General features: G+C 34.0%; 1 protein-coding gene across 3 annotated transcripts in view; it reads right to left on the bottom strand.

The window, feature by feature from the left end:
• The window catches only part of FAF1 (Fas associated factor 1), a 378,065-nt gene that overhangs the window by 63,351 nt on the left and 286,940 nt on the right, over positions 1-27,774 (bottom strand). For all 3 annotated transcript variants that reach the window (XM_031684245.2, XM_006200466.4, XM_072974476.1), the window contains 2 exons: positions 27,184-27,320; positions 23,197-23,285 (listed from right to left, as the gene is read on the bottom strand). In XM_031684245.2, the coding sequence (XP_031540105.1) occupies positions 23,197-23,285; positions 27,184-27,320 (226 nt within the window). The remainder of the gene's footprint in view (positions 1-23,196; positions 23,286-27,183; positions 27,321-27,774) is intronic.

Genomic DNA, 27,774 nt, shown 5'->3' with positions numbered 1-27,774 from the left:
ATTTTCTGAGTAAATACCTGGTTGGTGTGAGAAGAGAGGGAGCAGAGATTTTAGTAACTGAATTATTCTTAAGGGGCTAATTCATTAGGTATCAAAAAGATGTAAGAATTGGCCTTAATTGCTTCTTTTGTTTGGGAGGTAAAAGCCTTTATTTTACTTTATTATTATTTTTTAATCTTCACCTTATGGCCTAATTGGGACAAACTGGAGTTCAGATATTCAAGGTCTTATTTTTGAAAATTTCTCAGGCCACAAGATATTCTGATAATCCTATTTACAAAACAATATTTAAATAGTATCTTATATTTTAAAGTATCAGAATTAGACATTTTTCTAGATAGACAAATGGCCAACAAGCACATGAAAAGATATTCAACTTTATTAGTCATTAGGAAACTGCAAATCAAAACCACAATAAAACTCCACCTTATATTCACTAGGATGGCTATTATTTTAAAAAAGAGAGAAAATAACCAGTGTTGGTGAAGACGTGGAGAATTTTTACCCTTGCCAGTTGGAACGTAAATGATACAGACACTATGAAAACAGTTTGGTGATTCTTCGAAAAGTTACAAACAGAATTACCACATGACCCAGAGATCCACTTCTAGGTCTATATCCAAAAGAACTGAAAACAGGGACTCAAATAGATACTTGTACATGAATGTTCATTCCATCATTATTCACAACAGCCAAAAGGTGGAAACAATCCAAATGCCCATTAACAGATGAATGGATAAACAAAATGTGATATATTCAGAAAATAGAAGTTTATTCAGCCACAAAAAAGAATGAAGTACTGATATACACTACAATGTGGAGGAACCTAAGGGAAAGAAGCCAGACACAAAAGTAATATACTTATGATTGCATTTGTATGAAATAACTGAGAATTTGCAAACCCACAGAGACAGAAAGTAGCATGGTAGTTGCCAGAGAGGATTGGGAGAGTGACTGCTCAATGGGTATGGGGTGATGAGAATGTCTGGGAACTAGATAAAGGTAATAGCTGTACAACACTGTTATTGCACGAAACGTCACTTTAAAATGGTTAATTTTATGTTATCTGAATTTCACCTACAATAACACCCAGGTATCAAAATTACAGAGCCAAGAACTAAATAACAACAAAGCTCTCTACAGTGTGAAAAGGAAGAGGAATATCTTTATTTTTCTGCACGTGAAGTATAAGTGACGAAGGCACTGCTTTTAAAAGAGGTGTTAAATTGACATTCACAAGAAGTACTGCCTGGTAGCACTGGCTCCACAGTGTATTGCGGCCAGGACATTCATCTTCCAGTCAAACAGCTTGGATTCTAGTCCTTGTTCCATCCTGATGGCAGAACAGTACAGAGAAACAGTACAGCTTCAAACACATACATTGAGATTTGGTTTGAATTCTAGGTCTACCCTTAATTTCTGTGTCAAGTTCCTTGACCTTTTTAAACACTGATCAATTTTATCTATAAAATTGGAAAAATACTTCCTTGTTGGATTACTGGAAGGATGAAATGCAATGATGGGTATGTATCACCTAGCTCAGTGGGCATTCTGATAAATGGAACTGCAGTGGGCATTTAACAAATGTTATCCTAATCATCATCACCACCATCATCATCTTAATAATAATAATCCTCTTCCTTGTAATAACTAGATTGTGTAATCTCAGGCCAAACAGTTGAATTTCTCTGAATTTCTTCTAAGGCCTGCTTGGAGAGGACCTGCGGCAAACCATCCCTCATTAATAGCATCAGTTTTCAATAGGTAAACTGGCCACGGTAGAGGAGGGGAAGGTTTATGAATAATTACATGAACACGAGCCTCGGGTCTCTGAAGCATCTTCCCATTGTTCCCTGTTTCCCACTCAAGTCACTGTCGATGTACCTGGGCTCTGATAGGTGTTCCAGGGTCAAAAATAAGAAGAACATTAGTGGTGTTAGGCAGAGACTACGTACCATATGCAGTTTAGAAGAAAAGTAATACTATGCTATATTCAGAAGTCTGACAAAATTCTAATTTTTCTCAAGACTATTTTGATTTTTCTGAAATATCAAATTTCAAAAAAGTATCTCTCTATATATCTATTTTTTCCTGTTTATTTGTTAAACCTACTTTGCTTATTCCATAAGTGCTTCGTCTGCCTTTAAGTAATCACTTTCTAAGTTGCAGAGGAAGGAGGTTCTTTAGTGTGATGGCCCAGGACAAACCTCTAAGTTTGTTTTACTTTCAAGTGACCTAGGTTGTCAGGATTAAACAGAAAAACACACGGTGGGATAGCGCTCTGAAATGGACTATGGTTCCAGACTAGAAGGAATGATCATTTTGTTAATAAAATTAGGAATGATTTAGAAGGCTTCATCCACTCTGTGGTAAGAATGAATTCCTTGTCCTTAGGCCTAATTTATCACTGTGGTTTCCATTCTATAAAAAGCTCTCATTTCCTTTTTAATCAAAGCTATCATTAACTAAGTATTTGCAAAGGAGAATGTAGTACGTATTAATGAATATCCCCCTGCCTATATCTTTATCTAAGACTTTTAATCTTTTAAAGTCTTATATTTCAAAGTTTACAAAGCACTTTCACATGTGATACTCACAATAATTAGGTTGGCCAGGAAGGGACTTTGATCCCCATTTAGAGATGAGGAAACGAAGACTGAGAAAAGTTTAAGTGATTTTCCCAGGGTCACCAAGCTTGTTAAAAATGTAGGCCACCTGGCACCTCATCTAGAGCTCTTTCTGCCATTTCACTTCTCTTGAACCTACATGTTTACTGTGTTTCTCCCTCTCTCAATTTTCTTCCTTCCAAACATTGCTAATATAGTCCTTGAATCAGTGTAGGGGACAGTGGAATGGTTTTCCTAGGGATGAACTGTTTCTGCTTGCTGAATGAACTGAATAGGAAAAACAGATACAGGTTTAGTTTATTTCATTACCAATGGACTCTCCACAGAGAAGAGAAAGATGGTACAGAATGGATTTGTAACCCCAGTCTTGTAGTATCCTGTAGAGTTGTCATCATCTATTTACATGTCTGTTTCTGTCTTCAGACCCTAAGCAAATTGAAGACTTTTCCTTATTTATCTCTGTATCCCTAGTTCCAGTCTCAAGCAGTGCCTGGTACTTCCTAGATCCTTAAAAACTGAACAATGAACAAGCATTTTGGCTCCATAGACATATGCATTATAAGTTTAGATTTGTTAAACTGATTTGCCTGTAAAATCATTAATGACCTGCTAGTGCCCAAAAACAGTGAAAGAAGGATTACAGCAAACCTGACACTCAACATTCTTTCAGATTATATACTTGAAAGAATAGATTTGATTGCTATTATATTAAAGACTGAACTTAAATGTTAGACTAACCGGTTTTTTTTAAACTTCAATTATCAAAAGTTTTAAACAGAGAAATTTCAAGATAGTCTATTGTAGGACTACAAAAATAGAGAGATGAATTCACACATAGCAAGTAACTTCCAAGTTCTAAGACCGTCTTGCTTTGCTAATACGTAAGTCTCTGGAATTTCCGGTGGAGATGTTTAGAAAAGATTCTTTTTCAACTGGATAAAAGTGGTATGTGACAGTAAGCTGAAAAACTGGATTTAAGATTGGTTTTCTAATTTCTTTAGTGCCAGGATTTCAAACGATGAATGCTGTCTCAGTGTCCGCTTTAGAGGAAGCAGGCTAACTTGTGAGAGTTTATGTTATGGCTAAACAAATCCAGAGAGAATCTACCTATCTGCCTGGTAACCTAAGATGAAACCTGTACATTTTTCAAGCATGATGCCTTGGCTCAGACCCGGGCCATCTCTTGCTTAGACTATGGTGTTAGTCTCTTAGTAGGTCTCCCAATTTCCAGTGCATTCCCATAAAATTCATTCATCCATTCATTCAACTTACCTATTTATAGAACATTTATGCACATCAACTATGCATTAAGCTTTGGGTTAGGAAATGGAAACAGTAAGTATGATGTAGTTTCCTTTTCTCACTAGCTGAAGGAGACAGATGTGTAAAACTGGAAAGGAAGGCAATATTATGAGGGCCTACTATGGGTGAGTTATTTTACGATATGTTGTTTCTTTCATCCCCATAATACTGCAGTTGGGTAAGTATTATTATTTCTACTTTACCACAGGGAAACTGAGACTAGAATTAGCTACTTAATTTGCCTAGTTTATATGGGACTGAATCAGGTTTTATACTTAGGTCTTTCTGTTTCTAAAGCCTACGTTCTTTCCACTAAACCAATGGTTCTCAAATTTTAAGATACATAGGAATCACTCATTACATAGGAAACTTGGGAAGACAGATTTTCTGGCCTAACTGCAGAGATTCTTATTCAGTAGGTCTAGCATGGAAGCTCAAAAATCTGTACTTGTAACACATGTGTGCTCAAATGGACCAGACTTTGATAAGCACTGTTCCTCAAAAAGAAAAAATAACAGATAAATTATAATACCAAAATACGTACTATTATGAAGATGTGAACAAAATGATGAGCAAACAGTATAGCCATCAGAATTAGTTTCCTAAACTGCAAATCTAATTATGCTGCTAAAAGAGGTGACGAATACTCACTGTCCACAGTTCATGCAGAACACAGAAGTATGGTATTGCCCTAATGCACACTTTTAGCCTTTTTCTTCTCCCTTTCCTCTACCAATATCTCTTTCTTGCCTTACTGAATTACTTCTTGTTTCCCACATGTCCCAAGCCATGTCACATCTCTAAGCTGTATCACATGTCCATATTTTTTCAATGTACTTCCTCCTTAATCCAAATGATTATTGATTACTCATACTTCCAAACTTAGTTTCTATTATTATTAGTATTATAGAAAATATTTCATAAGTACTTACTACTTGCCAGGCACCAATCTAAGCAACTTACATGTATCAACTGATTAATTGAGGAAACTGAGGCACAAAGAGATTAATAAACTTTTCTCAAGGTTATACAGCTACTCAGTGGCAGAGTTAGGATTTGAATTCCGGCTATATGGCCCCACGAGCTCTTAACCACTAACATTTAGTTGCCTCTTGTGAGACAGTGAGCAATTCTCTAACAAGGACTCTCTTCCAGATAACCAGAGACCAATCCAAGCTGTATTTCTCTTCATGTTCCTCCAACCTATTCTTATCTTTTAATCTTCTGAACTAACTTCCTTCCATTCCACTTGTATGAACCATACCTCCCCGGTCTGAACTGAATTGTTTCATGTACTGAGGTTTCATTTTTAGAGATTAAGTGGCAAGCTCTCTGAGGGCAGAAACTGTGTCACTCAGTGTAGTTTGGCACATATCAGGCACTGAAACAATTTTTGTTGGAGTGAAATGCAGACCAAGCCATTTTACAAGCTAAACTATGTTCAATGGTTAAAGAGAAAGCATATGTACGGGGAATGGGTAATTCCTTCAAAGCGGAGTGAGGGAGTGAGTGGGCACATATCTGTTAGCTGCTTTCTTGACTGAAGGCTGTCATTTTGAGAAGTAAATATGAAAGGGCTCTTAAGCATATGAAGGACTGTTCTCCATGGTTGCTGGTCCTGTCTTTCAAAGTGAAATTCTGTAGCTCAGACTCTTAGTAATAGTAATTGGATAGCTACCACTATGCATTTAAATTGGTATTTGGATATAAAAGCTGTATAGAAGCTATTATTTCCTTCTCAGATAAGAGATGTTCACAAACACTTTGGGTTAGCTGCAAAGCTGAACTTTTCTATTGCTTTGCATGAATAAACTAGTACAGGACTATAAAGTGTTTGTTCTTTGTTTCAGTTAAAACTGCAACATATGCTGTGAATAGATACCATAGTTGTAGTCTTTCACTTTACATATACCTATTCTAGTCCATTTTTTTTCCTGAGAGTAAACCCTTTACAACTGCTCAAGTATTATCAAAGAGACACATATGCACTTGATATAAATGCTTTATGAAAAAGAGAATTTAAAGAAGCATTTTTAATAGCAAAAGTACATAGGATAATTTTTTTTAAAGGAAAATGTGTAAACTGGTACAGCCACTATAGAAAACAGTATGAAGTTTCCTCAAAAAATTAAAAGTAAAACTACCATATGAAGTGCTTCCACTGAAGTGCTGAAGAAAATGAAAACACTAACTTGAAAAATTATATGTATCCCAGTGTTCATTTCAGCATTACTTACAATAGCCAAGATATGGAAAAAACCTGAGTCCATCGATGGAAGAATGGATAAAGAAAATATTATATATATATATATATATATATATATACACACATACATACATACACACACAGGAATATTATTCAGCCATAAAAAATAAGGAAATCCTGTCATTTGTGACAATATGAATAAACACTGAGGGCATTATGCTAAGTGAAATAAGTCAGACAGAGGGAGACGAAAACTGTATAATCTCACTTGTATGTGGAATCTAAAACAACAAACAAACCCCAGACTCATAGATACAGGGAACAGACTGGTGGTTGCCAGAGGCAGGGAGTGGGCATAATGGGTGATGGGAGTCAAAAGGTATGAACTTCCAGTTGTATAATAAATAGATCATGGGGATATAATGCACAGCATGGCAACTAACACTGTACTGCATATCTGAATGTTGCTAAAGAATAAATCTTAAAAGTTCTCATCACAAGAAAAAAAATCTTTATATATAATGATGGATGTTAATTAGACTTGTGGTGATTATTTTGCAATATATACAAATATTGAATCATTATATTGTACATCTGAAACTAATATAATGTTGTATGTTAATTATACCTCAATGAGAAAAACAAAAAGGAAAATGTTATTTAAAAACAAAAAGATAGAATTCAAACTCATTTGAAAATATTTCCTCCCAACCCCCACACACCCACTGGATGTCCCATTACAAGAGAAATATTTAGTTTCAATTAAGAGAAAATAACACTAAAAGGAGAAAAACAACAACAAAAGGTCTGACTCCGTAAGTAATCTTGGGCAAATATACAGCGCTCAGTTTCCTCAACTGCAGAATGAAGTTAAGATTAAATGATTTCTGCAGTTCCTTTCAGCTCAGACTAAAGTAAAAGTAACAACAGATAATATTTACCTATATACTGCTTACTGAATTCTAGGCACTAGTGCACACTTTATATGTATCATCTTATTTAATCTTCAAAACATGCGTATCAGGTAGGTACCATTATTACCCCCATTTTATACAAGAGGAAACTGGAAACTGACTCAACACGTCAGAACAAGGGAATGTGCATTTTAAATAAGCTCCCCAGGTGACTGTGATGCTAGCAGCCACTGCACCACAGTTTTGAGTACTGCTACTCCAATGGCTAGAGTTTATATTGGTAAAGTTAGTATAATTGCAACTGCTGTGTATAAAACAAGATTTTTCTCCCAATTAGTTTCTGTCTTGGGAAGGTCATTTAATGTTCTTTGCTCTCTCCTATAAAATAGGTATAATAACACCCATCTTGAAGAATTTATAGTAGAAATGAAAATGGCCCAGACTTATGCCTAAGAGTAGGGATTCAATAAATGTTAGCTATTATCGTAGGCATTCAAATAAAGTTAGTAATACAACTAAAAGAGCAATAAAATTTTGCTAAAGCCCATTTAAAAGTCAATTCTATGAAAAAAAAAAAAAGTCAATTCTATGGACTGTTTCCCACCCCCAGCATTTAATCTTATTTTTTAAGTGGACATAAAGTAAAATACATTATTTTTGATATACATTTCTATGAATTTTAACATACTTATAGTAATTTATAGTATGTAATTTATAGTAATTTAACATATGTATAGATTCACATAACCACTACCAAAATAGGATACAGAACAGTTCATCATTCCCAAAACATCCCCGGTGCTGCTTATCCCTTTGTAGTCATCTTCTCTTCCTGTGTCCTAACTCTCACCAACCACTGATCAGTTCCCTGAATCTACAGTTTTGTATTTGCAAAAATGTAAAATGGAACTATATAGTACGTAATCTTTAGAAATTGACTTTTTTAAAAAACTAAGCATGCCTTTGTAATACATCCAAGTAGCTCTACATATCAATAATTTGTTACTTTTTACTGCTAAGTAGTATTCCACTGCATGGATGTAATATGGTATATTTATTTATTACTCACTGAAGGTGAACTGAAGGACAATGAAGGACATTTTTAGTTTTGCCATTGGCAATTATGAATAAAGAATTTATGAACATTCATGTACAGTTTTGGTGTTAACATAGGTTTTCATTTTTCTAGAGTTAATAAATAGCTAGAAATTAGATTGCTGGGTTGTGTGTTAAGTATATGTTTAACTTTCTGAGAAACTGTCAAACTGCTTTTCAGAGAGGCCAAACCATTTTGTATTCCCATCAGCAATGAGAGTTCCAGTTGTTCTTCATCAGACACCTTAGTGCTCTCTCTTTTAACTCAAGGGTATTAAGCATCATCTCTAGTCCAAGTCCCCAAAGCTGTGCAAATCTGTAATAAGTATTTTAGCAAAAAAGTGGTGAATTGCTTCAATAAAACAACAGTGCACAGCTGAGAATTCCAAAAGCAAATCCACTATTAAAATCGTTTTCTCTAGTCTGCTAAAAATTTTTTTTTTAGGGTATCTTCCTATATACGTCCAGACATTAAAACACACAAACACCCCTCTAACAATAACAAAAACTGAGAAGTGTGGGGTGTGGAGAATCATTTCTTCCTTGTCTTGCCTTACTTTAGTTGTGCTTTACAGTAAAAATGGTCTGTGAACACAAGATAAGCATAATAGAATATAGGGGTATATATGGCTATTGTTGAGGTGAAATATTTAATCTAAAATTAGAATCTTTCTGTCTAATTAACCAAGCAGTCCCCATTTAATTATGTGTCTCTTCTGACTGATGATGTAGTCTTCCAACCTAGCCATCTGCTGGAAAAGTACCTTTCTGTTCTCTGGAAGACATTTCCCTACAAGTCTACCTGTTACAATGTTGCTTTTTTTAAAGTTGTAATTTAAGAGTATAATTTTCCCTGATATGCAGATTTAACACCCAACATCTATCTCCACCTTGGAAATACATCATTACATTGGAATCCTTTGTTTGCATGTCATTGAGTATCTAAGGGACTGTGTCATCCTTGTATCTGCTAGTGCTTAGCAGTGTGAGCACAAAGCAGGTCCTTAATAAGAATGTGTTGATTTAGGGGCCAAAGAAATAAATTAATGGTGCTTTACTTGGTGAACATCTGCCCATCACACTTGAAGACTCAAACGCATCCTCCAAAAAGTCTTATTTAAGTCACCTCTGTACTTTGTACTTATTGCCACTGCTGTGTTTTCACACCATATTGCAATTTCTGCTTGCTGGCATGATAGGTAACTGGACAGGGTAACTGATGTTAAGACGAATTTTTAACTGTAAGAAAAGTGCCAAGGAATTCTCAGTATCCCCCATGAGAAGCATAAAAATCAGAAAAAAGTAATTTTAAAAGGCAAAGGTGTCTTGTTAAAAACACTAATGGCAGGCAACTTAATTTTGACTCCTGCTTTTCTTTCTGTACAGATTCTCTGCTGTATCCAAACTGGACCAACATGACTTCAACTTCTTTACACTGTTCCTTTGGTCATACTTTCTCCACATTGCAATGCTTTCCCCTCTCATCTCTGCAAGTGCAAACTGTCCTGTCCTCTCTAGTACTAGGTCTAATCTTACTTCTTCAGAGAAGTCTCTTCTGACTCTACGGATCACCCCTTCTGAATTCTCTGGGTCATATGACAAACTGTCTATTTTTGTAAGGATACGCTTTAGCTTTCCAACTGGAGATGGTAAGTTCCTTAAAGAAAAGTACTGTCCCTTATTTTTTTTTTAACCTCTCCAGAAAAAACAGTGGTAGGTCTTCAATCTTCTGGCAAACAAATTTAAGGTAAAGGTAGAATACACATGTACTTTCAACTCCCAAATTCCTTCTCACAAACATAGTCATATATTGCCTACTGGGAAAGAAAAATTCATGAAGAACGTGACTGTTTCCAAAGATAGGGATTTAGGTAGCATTTAAGACATCAACAGTTTCTTCTGAATCTTTTTAAAGGATTTGCTTTAAGAGAGTTTCAGTTAACATCTTCTTTAGGTGTCTGTCAGGTTTATGACATTGGGAAAATCTCAACAGCCACTTGAGAAGACTTTAGAAGTAGTAGAAGGCATTAATTTTTATTTGGAGAACACTAATATAGCTACTTTTAAAACAATGGTACAAAAAGAAAATACAATAAACAGATATACTAACCTGAAAGCTAGCTAATACTGCATAACTAGAAAAATAAACATACTTTGTTAGACTCCACTGCTACTAAAAACAAAAAGTGGACAGGTTGGGCCAGCTGTTTAAAAATGAGTGCCTTTACAGTAATACATGTTGACAGCCCAAATCAAAAAAGAATGCATTACTGAGATATCATCAATTGTGCTCTGTCATTACAAGGCAGCTCCACCCAGTCTAAGCTTGTCAAAAAGTGTTACTGTAATCCATGAAGAAGTCTTCACCTCAGGCGAAGGAAGGAAAAATGCGAAGGGCTGGCTCTGAACAGGTGTGTTGAATTGCAATGCCAATGTTGAGTCATAAATCTCTTTACATTAGTTTCACATATGACAAATTACTAACTTCTACGCTGAGGTGTCAAGCATGAATGGACAGATCCATCAGCAGGCACTTTAAGAGCAACAAATGTAAATAAACAGGGTGTGGATATAACTTTTTAACAGTGAGCACCATTCCATGCTCAAGAGTAGACAGTTATGACAAATGTTTTTATTCTACTCAAGTGAATATGATATTTGGGAATCTGTGAGTTTATCTGACCTACCCTTCAAGCCAATCCACTCTGATTCTACCTAACTTTGGTAAGAGCTCTGCTTTAGTTTATCCCACGAATCTTTAATGTAAATGTAACTCAGTTTTACAAGGGACAATAATGTATGAAAAGCATGTAAGTGTGTATTCTAGTTTTGACACAGTTGTGTGAATTTGGGCAAATTATTTAATTTCTACAAGTCTCACTTTCCTCCTCAATAAAACAGGGATAATAACTATATCGTAAGATTATCACGAAAGCTAAAAGAGAGTATTTACAGAAAGTATCTAACATAGTGCTTGGCACTAGCAGACACTCAACACATGCTTGCTCCCTTCTTAAGGTACTCGCTTTCCTAAGAGGAAGAAGTTTGGAATTTAATACAGAGTGATAAACTGCTCAGGATTAAAGCTCATGAAGGTAGGGCATGAATCTTTTCTACTTTATGTCAGTCCCCAGTAGTATCCAGCAAGTTCTGAGCCCAAGAATCAACAAGATTGCCAGGCCACAGCAATCTCCCAATCCTCTACACTTAAAAGTACTGAATATCCATGTGTATTATTTGTTTTCTTTTTCTATTATAGTAAGATATGCATAATATACAATTTACTATTTTAATTATATAATTTAGTGGCATTAAGTACATTCACAATGTTGCACAAACCATCACCACTATCTATTTCCATAACTTTTTCATCACCCTAAACAGAAACTTTACACCCACGAAGCTGTAACTCCTTAACCCACCCCATGCCTTCAGTCCCTGGGCTCTAATCTACTTTCTGTTCTTATGAATTTGCCTGTGCAAGATATATAAGTGGAATTATACAATGTTTGGCCTTTTGTGTTTGGTGTTTTTCATTTCAAGGTCTACAAGGGTCACCCATGTTGTAGCATGTATCAACACCTCAATCATTATTATGACTGAGTAAGAATCCATTGTATGCATATACCACATTTTGTTTATCCAGTCATCTGTTGATGGACATCTAGATTGTTTCCACCTTTAGGTTATCTTGAATAATGCTGCAATGAACATTTGTGTACAAGTTCTGAGTCCCTGTTTTCAATTTCTAGAAATGGACTGCTGGGTAATGTGATAATTCTGTTTTAAGTTTTTGAGGAACTGCCAAACTGTTTTCCACGTACCATTTTATGTTCTAACCAGCAATGTACGAAGGTTCTAATTTCTCCACATCCTTGCCAACAAGTGTTATTTTCAGGATTAAAGCTCATAAAGCTTTTGCTTACAGCAAAAAGAATATACTTATCTCACTGTGGTCTTAATTTGTATTTCCCTAATGACGAATGACATTAAGCATCTTTTCTTGTGCTTGTTGGCCATTTGTAGAAATGTCTTTGCAGAAATGTCTATTCAAGTCCTTTGCTCATTTTGAATTGTGCTGTTTTGGTTTTTGTTGTTAAGTTGTGGGAATTCGTTATATATTCTGGATACTAAACCCTTATCATATATGATTTGTAAGTATTTTCTTCCATTCTGAGGGTTGTCTTTTTACTCTTGATAGTGTTCTTTTGATGCACAAAAATTTTAATTTTTAAGAAGTCCAAACTTACCTATTTTTTCTTTTATTATCTGTGCTTTTCATGTCACATTCAAGAAACCACTGCCAAATCCAAGGTCATGGAGATTTCCTCGTTTTTTTTAATTAACTTATTTTTTAAACTGAAATAAAGTCAGTTACAATGTATTGATTTCTGGTGTACAATGTGTCAATTTCTGAGACTATGATACTGACCCATGTGTAAACCACTAATTTTAGGAAAAATTTTAAGATTATAATTTTTAGGTAATAAAAATTATTAGCCATAATATTTAGTAAATGATAAACTGTCAGTTAAAAGGTAATTGATATTGTTTGCAGTAATTCACCAAGGCTATTTACATCCAGTTTGATGACTACTAGTTTCAGCTGTAGGGTAGCTTTCATATTCCATTTTTCTTTATTTCTAACAATTGAGAATTTCTATTTTATTAAATTAATTTAGTATTTATTAAATTAAATTAATTAAATTATTCTATAATTTAGAAAATTCCAATTGGAGATCACTAAGAATAGAATCTAATGCTTGTTGGCTCTTTCATTTATATCTGAATATTTAGAGCAAATAGGGACTCAAATTATAAAGACATTTCTCATACAGGGCTACTTTAAGCTATGTCATACTTATGTCAATGAGTCAATGAGTTTATCACACTCAAAAGATGGAAGGTTGACTGTCTAACCTTGGGGGATAGTCGTTAAGTAGATTCCTAATTCATTCTCTGGTTGCTCGTGCTCTAAAAAGTGTTTCCTTATGTTATGTTGAAGACTTCATTAGGGATTTGAAATACCCTCTATTATATATAATAAATTTCCTTCACTGAAGAATGAAGAAAATTAAGTTTCCGGAAACAATCAAAATCTTGACGATTAAAGCCATGTGCACCACAGTTCATTTTTTCTTAATAAATTTGAAATTTTATTCTCAAAATTAAAAACTATGATTTTTTTAGCCCTAAAAAGTAGGTTTAAGATTCTCAAGAATATATTGCTGTTACATAAAATTTGAGCAAGGCCTTTCTATTTTTACCTTTATTATTAGTGTCCTAGAAAGTTTTTATTACATGCCTCATTACAAAAACTCATGCTCATACCTTTCTTAGAGCAGAGGATCGCAAACTTTATCATGCAGCAGAACCAGTATAGATAGTTAAAACTGATTACTGGGTCCCACCCTCATAATTCTGATTTAGCAGGTCTGCGGTAAGGGGCTGAGAAACTGAATTTCTAACAAGTTCCCAGGTGACACTCAGAACACTGACTTAGGTAACCATTACACTTGTCCAAGAAGGAGTATCTTAGACTCCCTTTCCATTATTTGAATGTTCTACTAGAAAGATGTCTACTTGAAACTGCCTAAAGATATTAGCAATTTTCATTATTTTCTTCAATACCATATCAAGATTTGAGGGACATATTATCAATTATTAGCTATTCATTTCAGTAAAGCAGTGTGTAGATTGATATTCAGGTACAATCCTTTTCATTTGAATACCATAATATTCCTTGCTGAATTTACAGTTAGTTTTATTTTTTAAACCAACTCTATTAAGATGTAAATCATACATACCATATAATTCACACATTTAAAGTGTACAAGTCAATGGTTTTTGATACAGTCACAGGTATACGCAACCATCACTACAGTCAACTTTAGAACATTTTCATCACCTCAAAAAGAAACCACATACTCTTCAGCTATCACCCTCCTATCTTCCAAACCCACTCACTTCCCCCATCCAACCCTAAGCAACCACAATTCTACTTTCTGTCCCTATAGTTTCCTATTCTGGACTTTCATATGAGTGGAACCGTATAGGTGGTCTTTTGTGACTGACTCATTCACTTAACATAATGTTTTCAAAATTTATCTGATATTGTAGCATGTATCAGGATTTCATTCCTTTTGTGGCTGAAAATTATCCTACTGTATGTATATACCACATTTCACTTACCTTGATGAGTATTCATCCCTTGATGAGTATTTGGGTTGTTTTCACCCTTTAGGTATTATGAGGAATGTTGCTATAAACATTCATGTACAAATTTTTGTATGGACGTTTCACTTCAGGTATAGAAGCAGGAGTGAAACTGCTGGATCACATGGTAATTATGTTTAATCATTTGAGGAACTGCCAGACTATTTTCCAAACTAGTTTCACCATCTTATATTCCCCCAGCAGTCTATGAAGGTTCAAATTTCTCCATGTCCTCACCAACACTTACAGGACTTTTTGATTCTAGCTACTGTAGTTGGTGTGAAGTGGTATCCCACTATGATTTCGATTTGCATTTTACCAAATGACTAATGATGTGGAACATCTTTTCATGTGCTCATTGACCATTTGCACAGCTTTCTTGGAGAATGTCTATTCAGATACTTTGCTTAATTTTTAATGGAGGTAATTTTTTTTATTGTTGAGTTGTAAGGGTCTTTATATATTTCTGAAATACAAGTCCCTTATCAAATATATGATTTTCAAAGATTTTTTTCCCAGTCTGTGGGTTGTCTGTTCACTTTCTAGATGGTGTTCCTTGAAGTAAAGTTAGTCTGTCACCACTGACTCAATCTTTTCTTTTAAAATCTAACTCAGAACTTGCAAAATAATCATTAACTAAGTCAAAAATTTCTCTTGTAATATACATTTGACGAATAGAATGAAGAGTGATGACTACTTCTACCTCATACACATACGCCAAGAACTAATTCTTACTTTGCACACAGTGGTGGTTTTATCTAACTGTAAAGCAAGATAGTGTGCACAGTGTAGTCACTGCTCTTCCACAGACCATCCTGTTGCCATTGCATGCTATCCAACAGTGCCGCTGGACGAAGTACTTCTCTAGGAACTCATTCTCCTGTCTCATTTGAGCATTTTAAAAAATTATTAACTTTGTAGCTGGATTTACAAGCTTCTTGGCAATAGTAGAATTTACACCATTTTTACCTTAAGAAGTGCAATTTGGAAGCAACTTTTCTTCTATGGTTTGGTTACTTCTCTGACTTAAGCAATGAGATTTAAAAATTTTTAATGGTAAATATTATTTTTCTCTTGTTCTGAAAAAAATCTATTGATTTAACAGAGGTAGGTCATTGGACTTTACTCAATAACAAAACAAAAACTTTGAAGGCTTTGTGCTTTTATGAAAAATTTCATTAACAGAGAAACACTGGCAGTAGGTGTAAACAGATTGAGTTTTCTATACAATCAGTTTTCATATATTTACTTCTTAGTTGAAATTTTCTTTTATGGAAGCTAGAATGAAATCATCACAATCAGAGTCAGCTGCCTTGGCATTTTCTATACTAGCATTGGAGTTTTCTGAATTATGTTTACCCTTTTATTGAACTATCTATACTGATTTTCAGCATTTATTATACTATCTTCATCATTATTTTTATACTTTAATGAACCACATTTTAGCCATGATCAATTCTGGTGAGCTAAGAGTATAACTAATTTAAGCAAGGAAAAATGAATGTAAATTTAACGTGTAACATAACACATAAAATAACATGTGAATGACATGAAAGTTCAGAAGCCAAAATCAACTGCCCTAGTTAAACGAACATTTGTCAAGACTAAACAACCAATGCAATCTTTGTTATACGTGAGAAGTCTAATAAGTTGTTACAGATATGGTGAATGAAATGGGATTTGAAGGGATATCATAATTTATTTTACATTTCAAAATGGGAAATAAATGTGAACAAAATTGATTACATTGCTTGTTCATACCTAACTGCCTGGAATCTTTGATAGTTAGCTGAGTAGTGTAGTAATCTAGGAAACACACTGTAAAACATTGCCTTAGAGATCAGAACTACACCTGGCATGGAACTTAAAGAGTGACTATCATTATCTTATTTCTTACCTGTTTTACCTGCCTCATAGCTTGCACTGGCAGAACGCAAGAGCCCTTCTATGTGCTTCATGTCAAGTTGCCTACGTAGCACTTCTAGCTCACCCTGGCTTGGTGCTCCTAGGGCTTCATCCACCTGATTACTTTATAGATTTGTTGGAACTGCTGGGTTGTAAGCCCAAGGACCCTCTCTGTCTTGCTCATAGTTGTGTTACTGGTGCCCTAAATCTGGCACATAGAAAAAAACCAATAAATATTTACAAAATGAATATAAAAAACAAGATGAGAGAAATTATCATCTTCTGTGATCTGGGTCTATCTATGGAGAAAAATCACGGGATGAAACACCTTTTTAAAATATTTATGCACTCCACATAGGAGCACCTAAATATATAAAGCAAATATTAACAGACATCAAGGAAGAAAAAGATACCAATACAATAATAGTGAGGACCTCAATACCCCATTTTCATAAAAGATGGATCATCCAGACACAAAACCAATGAGGAAATACTGGACCTAAACAACATGTTATACAAGATTGAGTTAACAGACATATATAGAACATTACATCCAGAAGCAACAAAAAACACATTCTTCCCAAGTGCACATTCTTTCTGTCTTTCAGGACAGATTATGTTAGGCTCCAAAACAAGTCTTAATAAAGATGACTTAAATCATATTAAGCATCTTTTCCAACCAAAATGGTATGAAACCAGAAATCAATTACAAGAAGAAAACTGAAAAATTCACAAGTATGTGAAGATTAAACAAGATGCTAATGAACAACCAATGGGCCAAAGAAGAAATCAGAAAATATCTTGAGACAAATGAAAATGGAAACACAACATACCAAAACTTATGGGATGCAGCAAAAGCAGCTCTAGGATGGAATTTCATAGCAATAAATGCCCGCATCAAGAAATGAGAAACATCTCATATGAACAACCGAACTATATCTCAAGGAATTAGACAAAGAACAACAAACAAAACCTAAAGTTAGTAGAAGAAAATAACAAAGATCAGAGTGGAAAGAACTGAATGAGAATAAAAAGACAACAGAAAACATCAATGAAATAAAAACTTTTTCTTGGAAAAGATAAACAAAATTGACAGCTGGACACACCAAGAAAAAAGAGAGAGGAGTCAAATAAATAAAATCAGAAATGAAAGAGGTGACATTAAAATTGATACTACTACAAAGGATCATAAGAGACTAGCATTAACAATTATATGTAAACATATTAGATCACCTAGAAGAAATGGATTAATATCTAGACACATACAACCTACGAAGATTCACTAATTCTCTATCAAAATTCCAGACATTTTTCACAAAAATAGAACAATCTTAAAATTTGTATAAAACCGTAAAAGACTTTGAATAGTCAAAGCAATCTTAAGAAAAAAGGACAAAGCTGGAGGCTTCATGCACCTTGATTTTGAAATATATTACAAAGCTATAGTATTTAAAACAGTATGGCACTGGCATAAAAACAGACATATATATTAATGGAACAGAATACAGAGCCCTAAAGTAAACCCATGTATATATGATCAATTAACCTATAACTAAGGAGCCAAGACTATACAAAAAGAACAGTCTCTTCCATAAATGATTTTACAAAAACTGTACAGCCACATGCAAATGAATAAAACTAGACTACTGTTTTACATCATACACAAAAATTAACTAAAATTGGATTAAAGACTTGAATTAAGACCTGAAAGCATAAAACTCCTAAAAGAAAACATAGGTGATAAGCTCTTTGCCAACAGTCTTGGCAGCGATTTTTTGGATCTGACATCACAAGTAAAGGCAGCAAAAGCAAAACCAAACATGTAAGACTACATCAAACTAAAAGGCTTTTGCACAGTAAAGGGAATTATTAACAAAATGAAAAGCCAAGCTACCAAATGGGAGAAAATACTTGCAAATCATATATCTGCTAAGGAGTTAATATCCGGAATATAAAGAACTCATACAACCCAATAGTAAAAACATCTGTTAGAATGGCTGCTATCAAGAAGACATAAAATACAAGTGTTGGCAAAGATATGAAGAATAGGGAACTCTTCTGCACTATTGCTCAGAATGTAAATTGGTGCAGCCACTATGTAAAACATTATAGAGGTTCCTCAGAAAAATTAAAAATAGAATTACTAACTGATTCAGAAATTTCACTTCTGGGTATTTATCTGAAGGAAACAAAAATGCTAACTCAAAAAGATATACGCACCTCCATGTTCACTGTAGCATGATCTACAATAGTGCAAACATGGAAACAACTGAAGTATTCACTGATGGATGAATGGATAAAGAAAATGTGGTATGTAGGTGTGTGTGTGTGTGTGTGTGTGTGTGTGTGTGTGTATTATTCATTCACAAAAAGAAGAAAATCTTGCCATTTCTGACAACATGGATGGACCTTGAGAGCATTATGCTATGTTCAATAAATATATATCATATAATCTTATTATATGGGGACTCTAAAAAAAATCAAGCTCATAGATACAGAGAACTGACTGAAGATTATCAAGAGACTGGAATGAGGGGAGGAGGTGGTTGGTTGGGAGGTGGGTAAAATGGGTAAAGGTGGTCAAAAGGACAAACTCCCAGTTAAAAATAAATAAGTCATGGGGATGTAATATACAACATGGTAACTGCAGTTAATAATACTGTTTTGTATATTTGAATTTTGTTAAGAGAGATCTTAAAAATTCACAAGAAAAAAATTATAACTACTTGTGATGATGGATGTTAACTAGACTTACTGTGATCATTTTGTAATATATATAAATATCAAATCATTATATTGTACACCTGAAACTAATATAATGTTATATGTCAATAATATCTCAAAAAAAAAATCAAACCTACTTATGGGCAGAAGGCAACTACCTACACAGAAAGGCACCTATGGTATACTTAGCTGTCTATTTAGTGCCATAATCATTAACAGTCAACTCCATTAGCCCTTCCTCCTTAAAGTTACTTCTGGGTATTAGATCTTCTATGGCTTTTGCATTGGAATTCTGATGTTTAAAAATAACTGTGTTTTTGAACAAACAAGATTATACTGTATAGCACAGGGAAATACATACAAGATCTTATGGTAGCTCACAGCGAAAAGAAAATGTGACAATGAATACATGTTTGTTCATATATAACTGAAAAATTGTGCTCTACACTGGAATTTGACACAACATTATAAAATGACTATAACTCAATAAAAAAATACTGTGTTTTTTTAATCTCACATAAAAGTTTATACACAGCTGTATCAGGGAAAAGTCTCTTAATAGAACTACTGATGGTATTCTTGCTAGTTTCGGAAAGTAGTCCAGATATATTTTTAAAGAAGTCCAATAGTGAAAGATCCTTTTAAAGGTTAGTCTGTTTTATGAATTTTGCCTTAATTTTTGCACAAAGATACTGTTTCTATTCTCTATCTTGCGGTGACTTATACAGTAAGATAAAGAGAAAACTTATGACAAAAAAGTTACATATTCCATGGAACAAACACAAAGCCAACAATTTCTTTTGAAACACAAAATGCTGCCATGAGCCAATAAGCACGCCCACCCTGTGCTGTGGAAGTACTGGTTTTTTAAGCCCCAAATCAGAATCCTTTACGGTAAGTCTAGAACACCTCTCTAAATATTTTGCCCATGTTCCACTGGTGTATTCTTAGAATTACCAAAGAACTGAGAATGATATAACTGCCCTTGAAATCTGCCCTGATCTCTAACATTTGGGTCATGACCATTAACTACAAAACCATTGCTCAGATATGAGTTAATTAGAGTGGTTAGGCTGGAAAGGGGTAATCCTTGCACCTATGATAGAAGATTCTAAATAAAGTAGTGTTGAATGGATAAACAAACAAATGATGAAACAATAAACAGATCAAGAACAAAGTATTATAAACTCTCAATAATCAGAAGTTTCTAGATTACTCATGGCTAAAAAATAGTGCATATGGAAAAAAACTGAATCTATTTACAAGTTAGGAAGCATCTACTGTTTGGAGTCAGGATGTAATAAAAAACAGATTCTAAAATGTGGCCACTGTCATGTACTGATATTTGCTTTCCTCCTCATTCTTTGACAGCAGCCCCTTACTAGAGCAAAGCACTCTCTGTCCACAGGACCTAGCCCAGTGCTATAAACTTGATAGGTGCTCAGTAAGCACAAAACCAAACCAATACCATTTAATGTGTATGAATAAAGCTATATATAGGTATACTTCCTAGTTAGAGACAGAATAATTAGTGATATAAAGGTCAGTCCATTCTGGACCATTGAAGAATGAGTCAGAGTATGAATATGGTTTGGGCTTGGTTTTATTTAATAAAAGCTTTATAGTATAGGCATCTCTGGTTGTACTAACACAAAAGAATCATTGAAATGATGGAGGTAACTGAACCAATGTTAAGTTTACACAAATTCAGGCCTTGGAAGCCATCCTTCAAATTTGTTCACAGATTTGATTTTAATTGCATGCTTAACATAAAGCCTTATTTGAAAATTTTAAAAAAGTAAAGCCAAATTTACAATGACAAGGGATACTGTTTTGTTTTGTTTTTATACCACAGCAGATACCAAATCATGATCTATGCACAGTCAAAAATAAGGCTTTAAACTAAGAAAAGCTTTCCTTAGGAACTCTACTTATGACCTGAATGATAACTTTCATGAAGACCCTCTAAAAACAAAGAGAAATCCTTACCTCTTGCAGTAGAATTTCAATAAAAATTTCAATTATATGGAGTCTTAGATTTTTCCTGTAACCCTCATATTAAATTTTGTGCTCAGTATTAAAGGAATTAAAGTCAACTTCTTTACCAATGAATTATAAGGAACACAAATTAAGATGAAAGAATGAACTGGAAATATGCATGCAAATATTGAGCATTCATATTCATATTATACAGCATAATCTGTAAATCTAGTACTAATGAGACTCAAGATTTAAATGGCTGAAGAATGTATTTAGTGAATTATTGTCAATCAATGCCTCTATTCCAGGATAAATGTAATCTTGAATGGCAACACACCTTTTATTACAAATTCCTAACTAAGTACAGTACTTCATTATTTTAAAATGTCACTGTCAAATTGTAAAGTAACAGATAAACATCCTTCCACTATATACCTTTCCCTCAGGGTAAATGACACACTATAAAGAAAAATTACAAACAACATTTTTACAGCAATGAAAGGAACCTAAAGAGTATTAAAACTCTAAACTAGTTATAGCACTCTGAATTTTCATATTCGTTAATGTGGATACATCAGGTTTTATACTACTGTAATTAAGTTTTATTTTTTCAAGTTACATTATGTCATGTAAATTCTTCCAAGTATTCATTCATTCAGTCATTTAACAAACATGCCTTGAGTGCCTACATTGTCCTAGCTTCACTCTTAGAATATAGAGTTATAAATATGTATATGATACAACCCTTGCTCTTAAACTCATAGTCTAATGGAAGACAGAGACAAGTAAATAAAGTAAGATGCAATAGTGCAAAGTTATATTAAAATTGTTTACATGTCTTCCATTTGCAATAGCTAAAGAGTATTCTATTGAAAACACTCACTATACCTGGAAACTTTTCATCATTGCTCAGAAAGCAAACTCTCCCTTATTTGTTCTATGTAAATCTTTCTTTAAAAATTGAAAACAAAGAGAAAATTAAAAAGAATAATTAGATAAATACGTGAATTTAGCATCTCAAAATTAACAAATGGTAATATTTGTTCCATATTTTATCTTAAGGCTATATCCCAAATCCAGAAATTTCTTGACTGATAAAGCACTAATAATTACTTGAGATTACTCGATCCTACTACCTGTGTGGCCTTGGGTAAAATAACCTAGCCTTTTTGATCCTCAGTTTTCTCATCTGAAAAGTAGAGATGAGCAATCTGCGTTGGATTATTACCACTCAGTATCCATGCTCCACTTAGCTTTTTGCCCAGGGGGGTTCTCTTGCCTGCCTTTCTGTTGCTAGTTGGGTTAGGTCAATAGGAGGTACTAGCAGGAGGTCAGAGCACAAAAGGAAAGTGAAGCTATTCCTTGGTTTCCTCCTTACCAGGTCACAAAGGGCTGGCTATATCCCTCCAAAAGAGGAGTCCTTTCCATAAACCACCCTCTCTCAGCCCTGTAAGGCCCAGAGTCTGTACTATCCACTGTCTGCTCCCATAAACCTTTATATCTTTATAAATAGTTCCTTATTAAACTCTTCTCAAATAACCCAGTTTGAAAGTGTCATTTGTTTCCTGCCAAAACTCTGACTCATCTGCAGCCTCATGGGATTGTTTTGAGGATCATATGAGATGATAAATGTAATTTGTTTAGCATAGTGCCTAGTACATTATAAATATTCAGTGTTGACTACTACTGTCATTATAAACACTGCTGTTATTATTATTTTATCTGAGGTTCCACGCTTACATTATCTATACCATCTGAATATGCTCAGGAGACGGAGAAATTCAGAATTCTGGAGATCTACTAATTCTTGCAGTGCTTCGAAACTGTATTCAAATGTAAAATGTTATTTATTGCTAACCAATCTCAATATTTAAAAAGAATAAGAGGACTTCAAAAGTGAGTGAAAAATCCATATAAGAGACAGGATATTTTAGGCTGTGGTTTCTTCTGTAAACATGCTTCAGATTTCATTTCCTATAAATTGACCTCCTGCCACCACTTCAAATCTAGTGAAGTATAAATGTTCATAAAGTTAAATAAATTGTTGGGTCTTGGGGTCATGAAAAGAATGAAATGAAGGGTAAATTCAGTAGCATAAAAGTTCTTGGTTCATGTGGAAACGCATCTTCATCATCCGAATTTATCAATCATGACATAGGCAAGCATAACCATTTGACAAATTATCTCATCAAATCCTATTAAAGGTCTACTTAACCTTTCACCTTACCTCATCCTTTATATCTTCCTGTTGTTGGGCTGTGAAGATCTCCACTGCAGCCATGAGTCTCATCATTAACTCATCCACTGTTGTGTTACCTAGCAAAACATGGAGATTGCCAAACTTCACATTAAGGTTATTATAAAATGTAATCATTCTAGAATTTATCAGTAAGGAATAAATACAGTCTAAGAAAATTACAGACTAGCATGCTAATAAATACTTTCATGTTTTCATTGAAAAGCTCCATATTTTCAGTAAGAGTGAAGCAGTATACTGGTGGTTAAAATTTTAGAATACTTAGATTGAGTGAACAATCTCTTGATAAGGATTTTTAGCACTGTCAGAAGAATATCCAGGTCATGAGGGTCAAACATATCTACTTAATAACACTAGCAATAACTACCATTTGTTTACATGCCAGTGATTAGACTACTTTATATATTATCTCATTTAATCTGTATAACAATTCTATGAAGGTGTCATTATGATTTTTATTTTAAAAAGAAGGAAAATGAGCCTTACAGAGCTCAAGTAACCTGACTAACCAAGATCAAGTTGGTTAAGTGATGGGTCCAGAATTTGAAACCACATGAATCTGACTCAAAATCCTGTCCTCTTTGCTACCTCAATATACTGTTTACTTAGAATTATCTCTGATCACTAAAAATTATTTGGTGAAAGAAATAGTAATTCAATTTCTGAAAAAAGAATTCTTTTTTTCTCAACTGATATATTTCCCTTTCAGCTGCTTTCAAATGACTACACTATAATCTGTATGGAAAAGACATTTAAAATGTTTGATTTTCCTTAACACTATTTTATTCCCTGTCCAAGTCCACAACAAACATTTAGCATATACATGCCATTTCCCGCATGCAGTAAGTCCTGTTATTGACTTTGGATTCATCTATAAGATAGAAATTTATGAAGACACAAAGATACAGCATTTTCCCCTCTTCTTTCAAACCTACAGGCAAAAGAGCCTATCTTTCTCCAGGGCCTGAGAAGGTGTTTTGTCTCATTAATGTAGTGGCCATCAATGAGACAACAAATAGTAACCATTCTTGTCTGTGTTATTCCAGAGTAGGGCCTGACTAACATGATCTTTCAATGGTCCTTTCCCAATTTTCCTTATGACCACTGGCAACATGGGGTTAGGGAGCATCTGTGGTCTTTAGCCAAAGAAATGATGTAATTTGATCACATCACTCAATAAATGAGCTAGAGAACAAATAACATCTTGGGGTGGTTATCATGTCACTGGGAAAGCAGAACTGGCTTTGTAGCAAGAGTTCTAACCCTAGTTCTGCTACTTATAACTATATGGTCTAGTACCTAGAAATTGCCCAATAAATGACAAGGGCTTAATAAATATTCACTTAGTAAATTAATGAATAAGGGAAGAGGGAGGGACTGTAGTTCTCTGAAGATCAATTTCCTTATCTGCAAAATGAAGATAGATTACCTCTGTAGGGTTCTTAGAAGGATTAGAGACAATATAAAGTGCCTGGAACACAGGCATACACACACAATCACGGGTAGTTATTTAAGAGATACAACAAATGGCAAGAAGTTTAAAAGTACCTTCAATGTAGATTTCATTACTGGGAAAATCTTTGGGTTTCCATTTCTTATTTGTAAACTGTGGTAACTAAGACTCAGAGTATGGGGCATGAGTAGTTTATGGAGGGTACCAGAATCATCAATGGGAAAATACTATAATTGTACAGGTGACTACATACTGGCCATTAATTTCCAGGCTTAAAGCCACTGCTTATTAAGTGTACTTCAGCCCTAAGGACTCACTGCCAAATTGGGCTTGTAAGTACTTTATAGACCTAAGCCCTTAATGATCCAAGACAGAGAAAAGTACCAGCTAATGCAGTTCAAGGAAAATTTATTTTTTATAGCCTATTGTAGTGGTTTTCAAACTTTTTGGCCCCAGAACTCCTTTCTACTCTTAAAAACTATTGAGATTCCCCAAAGAATGTTTGTTTATGTGGGTTACAGTTATCAACAGTTATTTTTTAGAAATTAAAACTAAAATATTTATCAATTCATTTGAAAAAGAATAACAGACCCATAATTTGTTCAAATAAATATCACATTTTTATGAAAAATGACTCTATGTTCCAAAAGAAAAAGTTTAGTGAGAAGAATGGCGTTATTTTAACAGTTTTATAAATTTCTTTAATGTTTAGCTTAATAGAACACAATTGGATTTTGGGTTCTCATATCTGTATCTACATTAAACCAGTTACAATGTGTTGTCTTGGTTGAAGTTTATGAAGCAAATCTGGCCTTACACAGATATATAGTTGGAAAAAAAAAAGAGTATTTTAGTAGATAACTGTAGATATTCTTTAATATACCCAAACTGACAAGTGGAATCTGAGGAATCTTAAGTCATTTTAATGAACTTATTATAGTTTGTTATATAAAATCCATTGGTCTGTCTTGCCCTTTGAATGGATCTTCTACCCAAGCATGATTTTACAACATCATGCATTGGTCATTTGGAAAATAGTGGTTCAGTGAGTTATGCATTTCTTTTGAATGTTGATAAACCTAATTTTATGATATTAAAAAATTAAAATTTGTTAACATCACCACTGATGTCACCAGAAAAGTATTTAAGCTGTCAATCTTAAATGATGGAGGATATAATTTTTGCTTAAAAGCTCCAATTTTATCACTGGCAACAAATGCTGTCAGTCTTTTTTCTTGAAGTGACAAGACTCGCTTTGTTCATTCTGGAGAAAATGTCTGTCCATTAGGTCAAACTATAAAAAAGGTTAAAATTTAATAAAAATAATTAAAAAAAATGCATATACATGGAGGTGAAAAATATGACTACTAGTACAGTTTCGTGTCATGGCCTTGACTTGTGTTAAGGTGCCAGTAGTTTTACACGGCACTGATTTTGTGCTATCAGTGCAAATGTCAATACAGTAAAAAAGGCCAAAAAAAGTCTATTATTATTATGAAAATAATTTTGACCTCGTAGATCCCCTGAAAGGGTCTAGGGGACCTCCAGGGTCCAGGAACCACATTTTGAGAACCACTAGCTATTGTAATATTGCCTATGACAGGAAAACAGGATTATTATCATCATTATTCATATACCCTACGTAATTTGTTCCCCTAGTAGGTCTTCTTTATAAAATGGAATACTCAAGTTATAAAGAAAACATGAAATATCAGAGGTTTTGTTTTATTTGAGTTTTAAAGGCAGTAGAATTTACATCCCTCCCTCCATTACATTATTTGCTATAGAACTATCGTATTAAACAGGGGCAGAAATTAAGTATCTGAGACACAAACTTTAGCTTGGAGCACTGGAAACATCCTTTTCTCTGTAGTGTAGAGAAGATAAACTGTTTTTGATTTAAGCTTTGTCATGAACAAGGTAATATTTTATACTAATCTTTAGGGTACATTAGTAACAGTAAAAAAAAAAAAGCATTTTTTTTTTTTTTTGGTAAAGAACGTGCACTGTAACTAAATTCACAGGCATCCTATAGCTTCACGCCTCAGGGTTACATCCTAGATGTGGATTCACACAGATGAGAGGAAACAACTGCCACTGTGAACAATTCAATTCACAATATCCTGTCACTGGTTCTTCTAGATAACTAAAGTTAAGCATTTCCTTAAAACAATCAATATTACAGCAAGAAATCATATCTGACAACTGATTATGACAATTCCTAATTTAGAAAATTCAGCAATTCCGAACATTTAACATGATTATCCTATGTCCCTAGGGCTGTGCAATTTTAGTAAGATGTTTCTGTTGGATTTCCATGAAGCATATTTCATTTTTCATAGCACCTATACTTTTTGAAGGTATACTTCTTCAGGATCTTCTATACTCTAAAATGTAAAGATATTCACCAATACAGAGAATTACTTTCAGCTATGATGGTAAATATTATAAGGTTATCATATACACAAGAAGACACTCTCCTCCCCTTGTGACATGTACTTTACCTTGTATCACATTTAACACTTCATTAGATGATCGCTTTCCCATAATAATCAGAAAAAGTGGAAACTGATCTGTTTTTTGAGTCCGAATGGTTTGTGCAACAACACTGCCAAAGTGTCTATTGCACATTGTTAGAAATCTAAAATGAGACAAAATCCAAAGTAAGTTCATTTCAGAGTTTAATAAATTTACCAGTACCCCAAGAAAAGACTCATTAAGTGTTTTATTAGATATATTAATTAGACTGTCTGATATCAATATACAAAATCTTACTACAGTAAGTTTTCAACTATATCATAAATGATACAGATATGATACAATAGAAAAGCAGGCAGCACATCCTAAATGTTGACTGGGGCTGTTAGCATAGGATTCTTAGTCTTAAACATTGCAAGTTATATTATCCTGAACTATGAGAAAAACAAACAAAATTTTAAGAGGAAAGACTTTCCTAAAGAGGACAAATACTGTGTGGTAAAAGTTAAAATTGAATAGCACCATCCTATTCTAAACAGGATATAGCAACATTTTCACAAGTCCTTTGAATCAAGAACTGTACTTTAGAATTGTGCTTTCTCTAGTAATAGCAGGTC

The sequence above is a fragment of the Vicugna pacos genome, chromosome 13 (genome assembly GCF_048564905.1).
Source record: "Vicugna pacos chromosome 13, VicPac4, whole genome shotgun sequence".
In the NCBI taxonomy this organism is placed as follows: domain Eukaryota; kingdom Metazoa; phylum Chordata; class Mammalia; order Artiodactyla; family Camelidae; genus Vicugna; species Vicugna pacos.
This window is presented reverse-complemented; position numbering and strand designations above follow the sequence as displayed.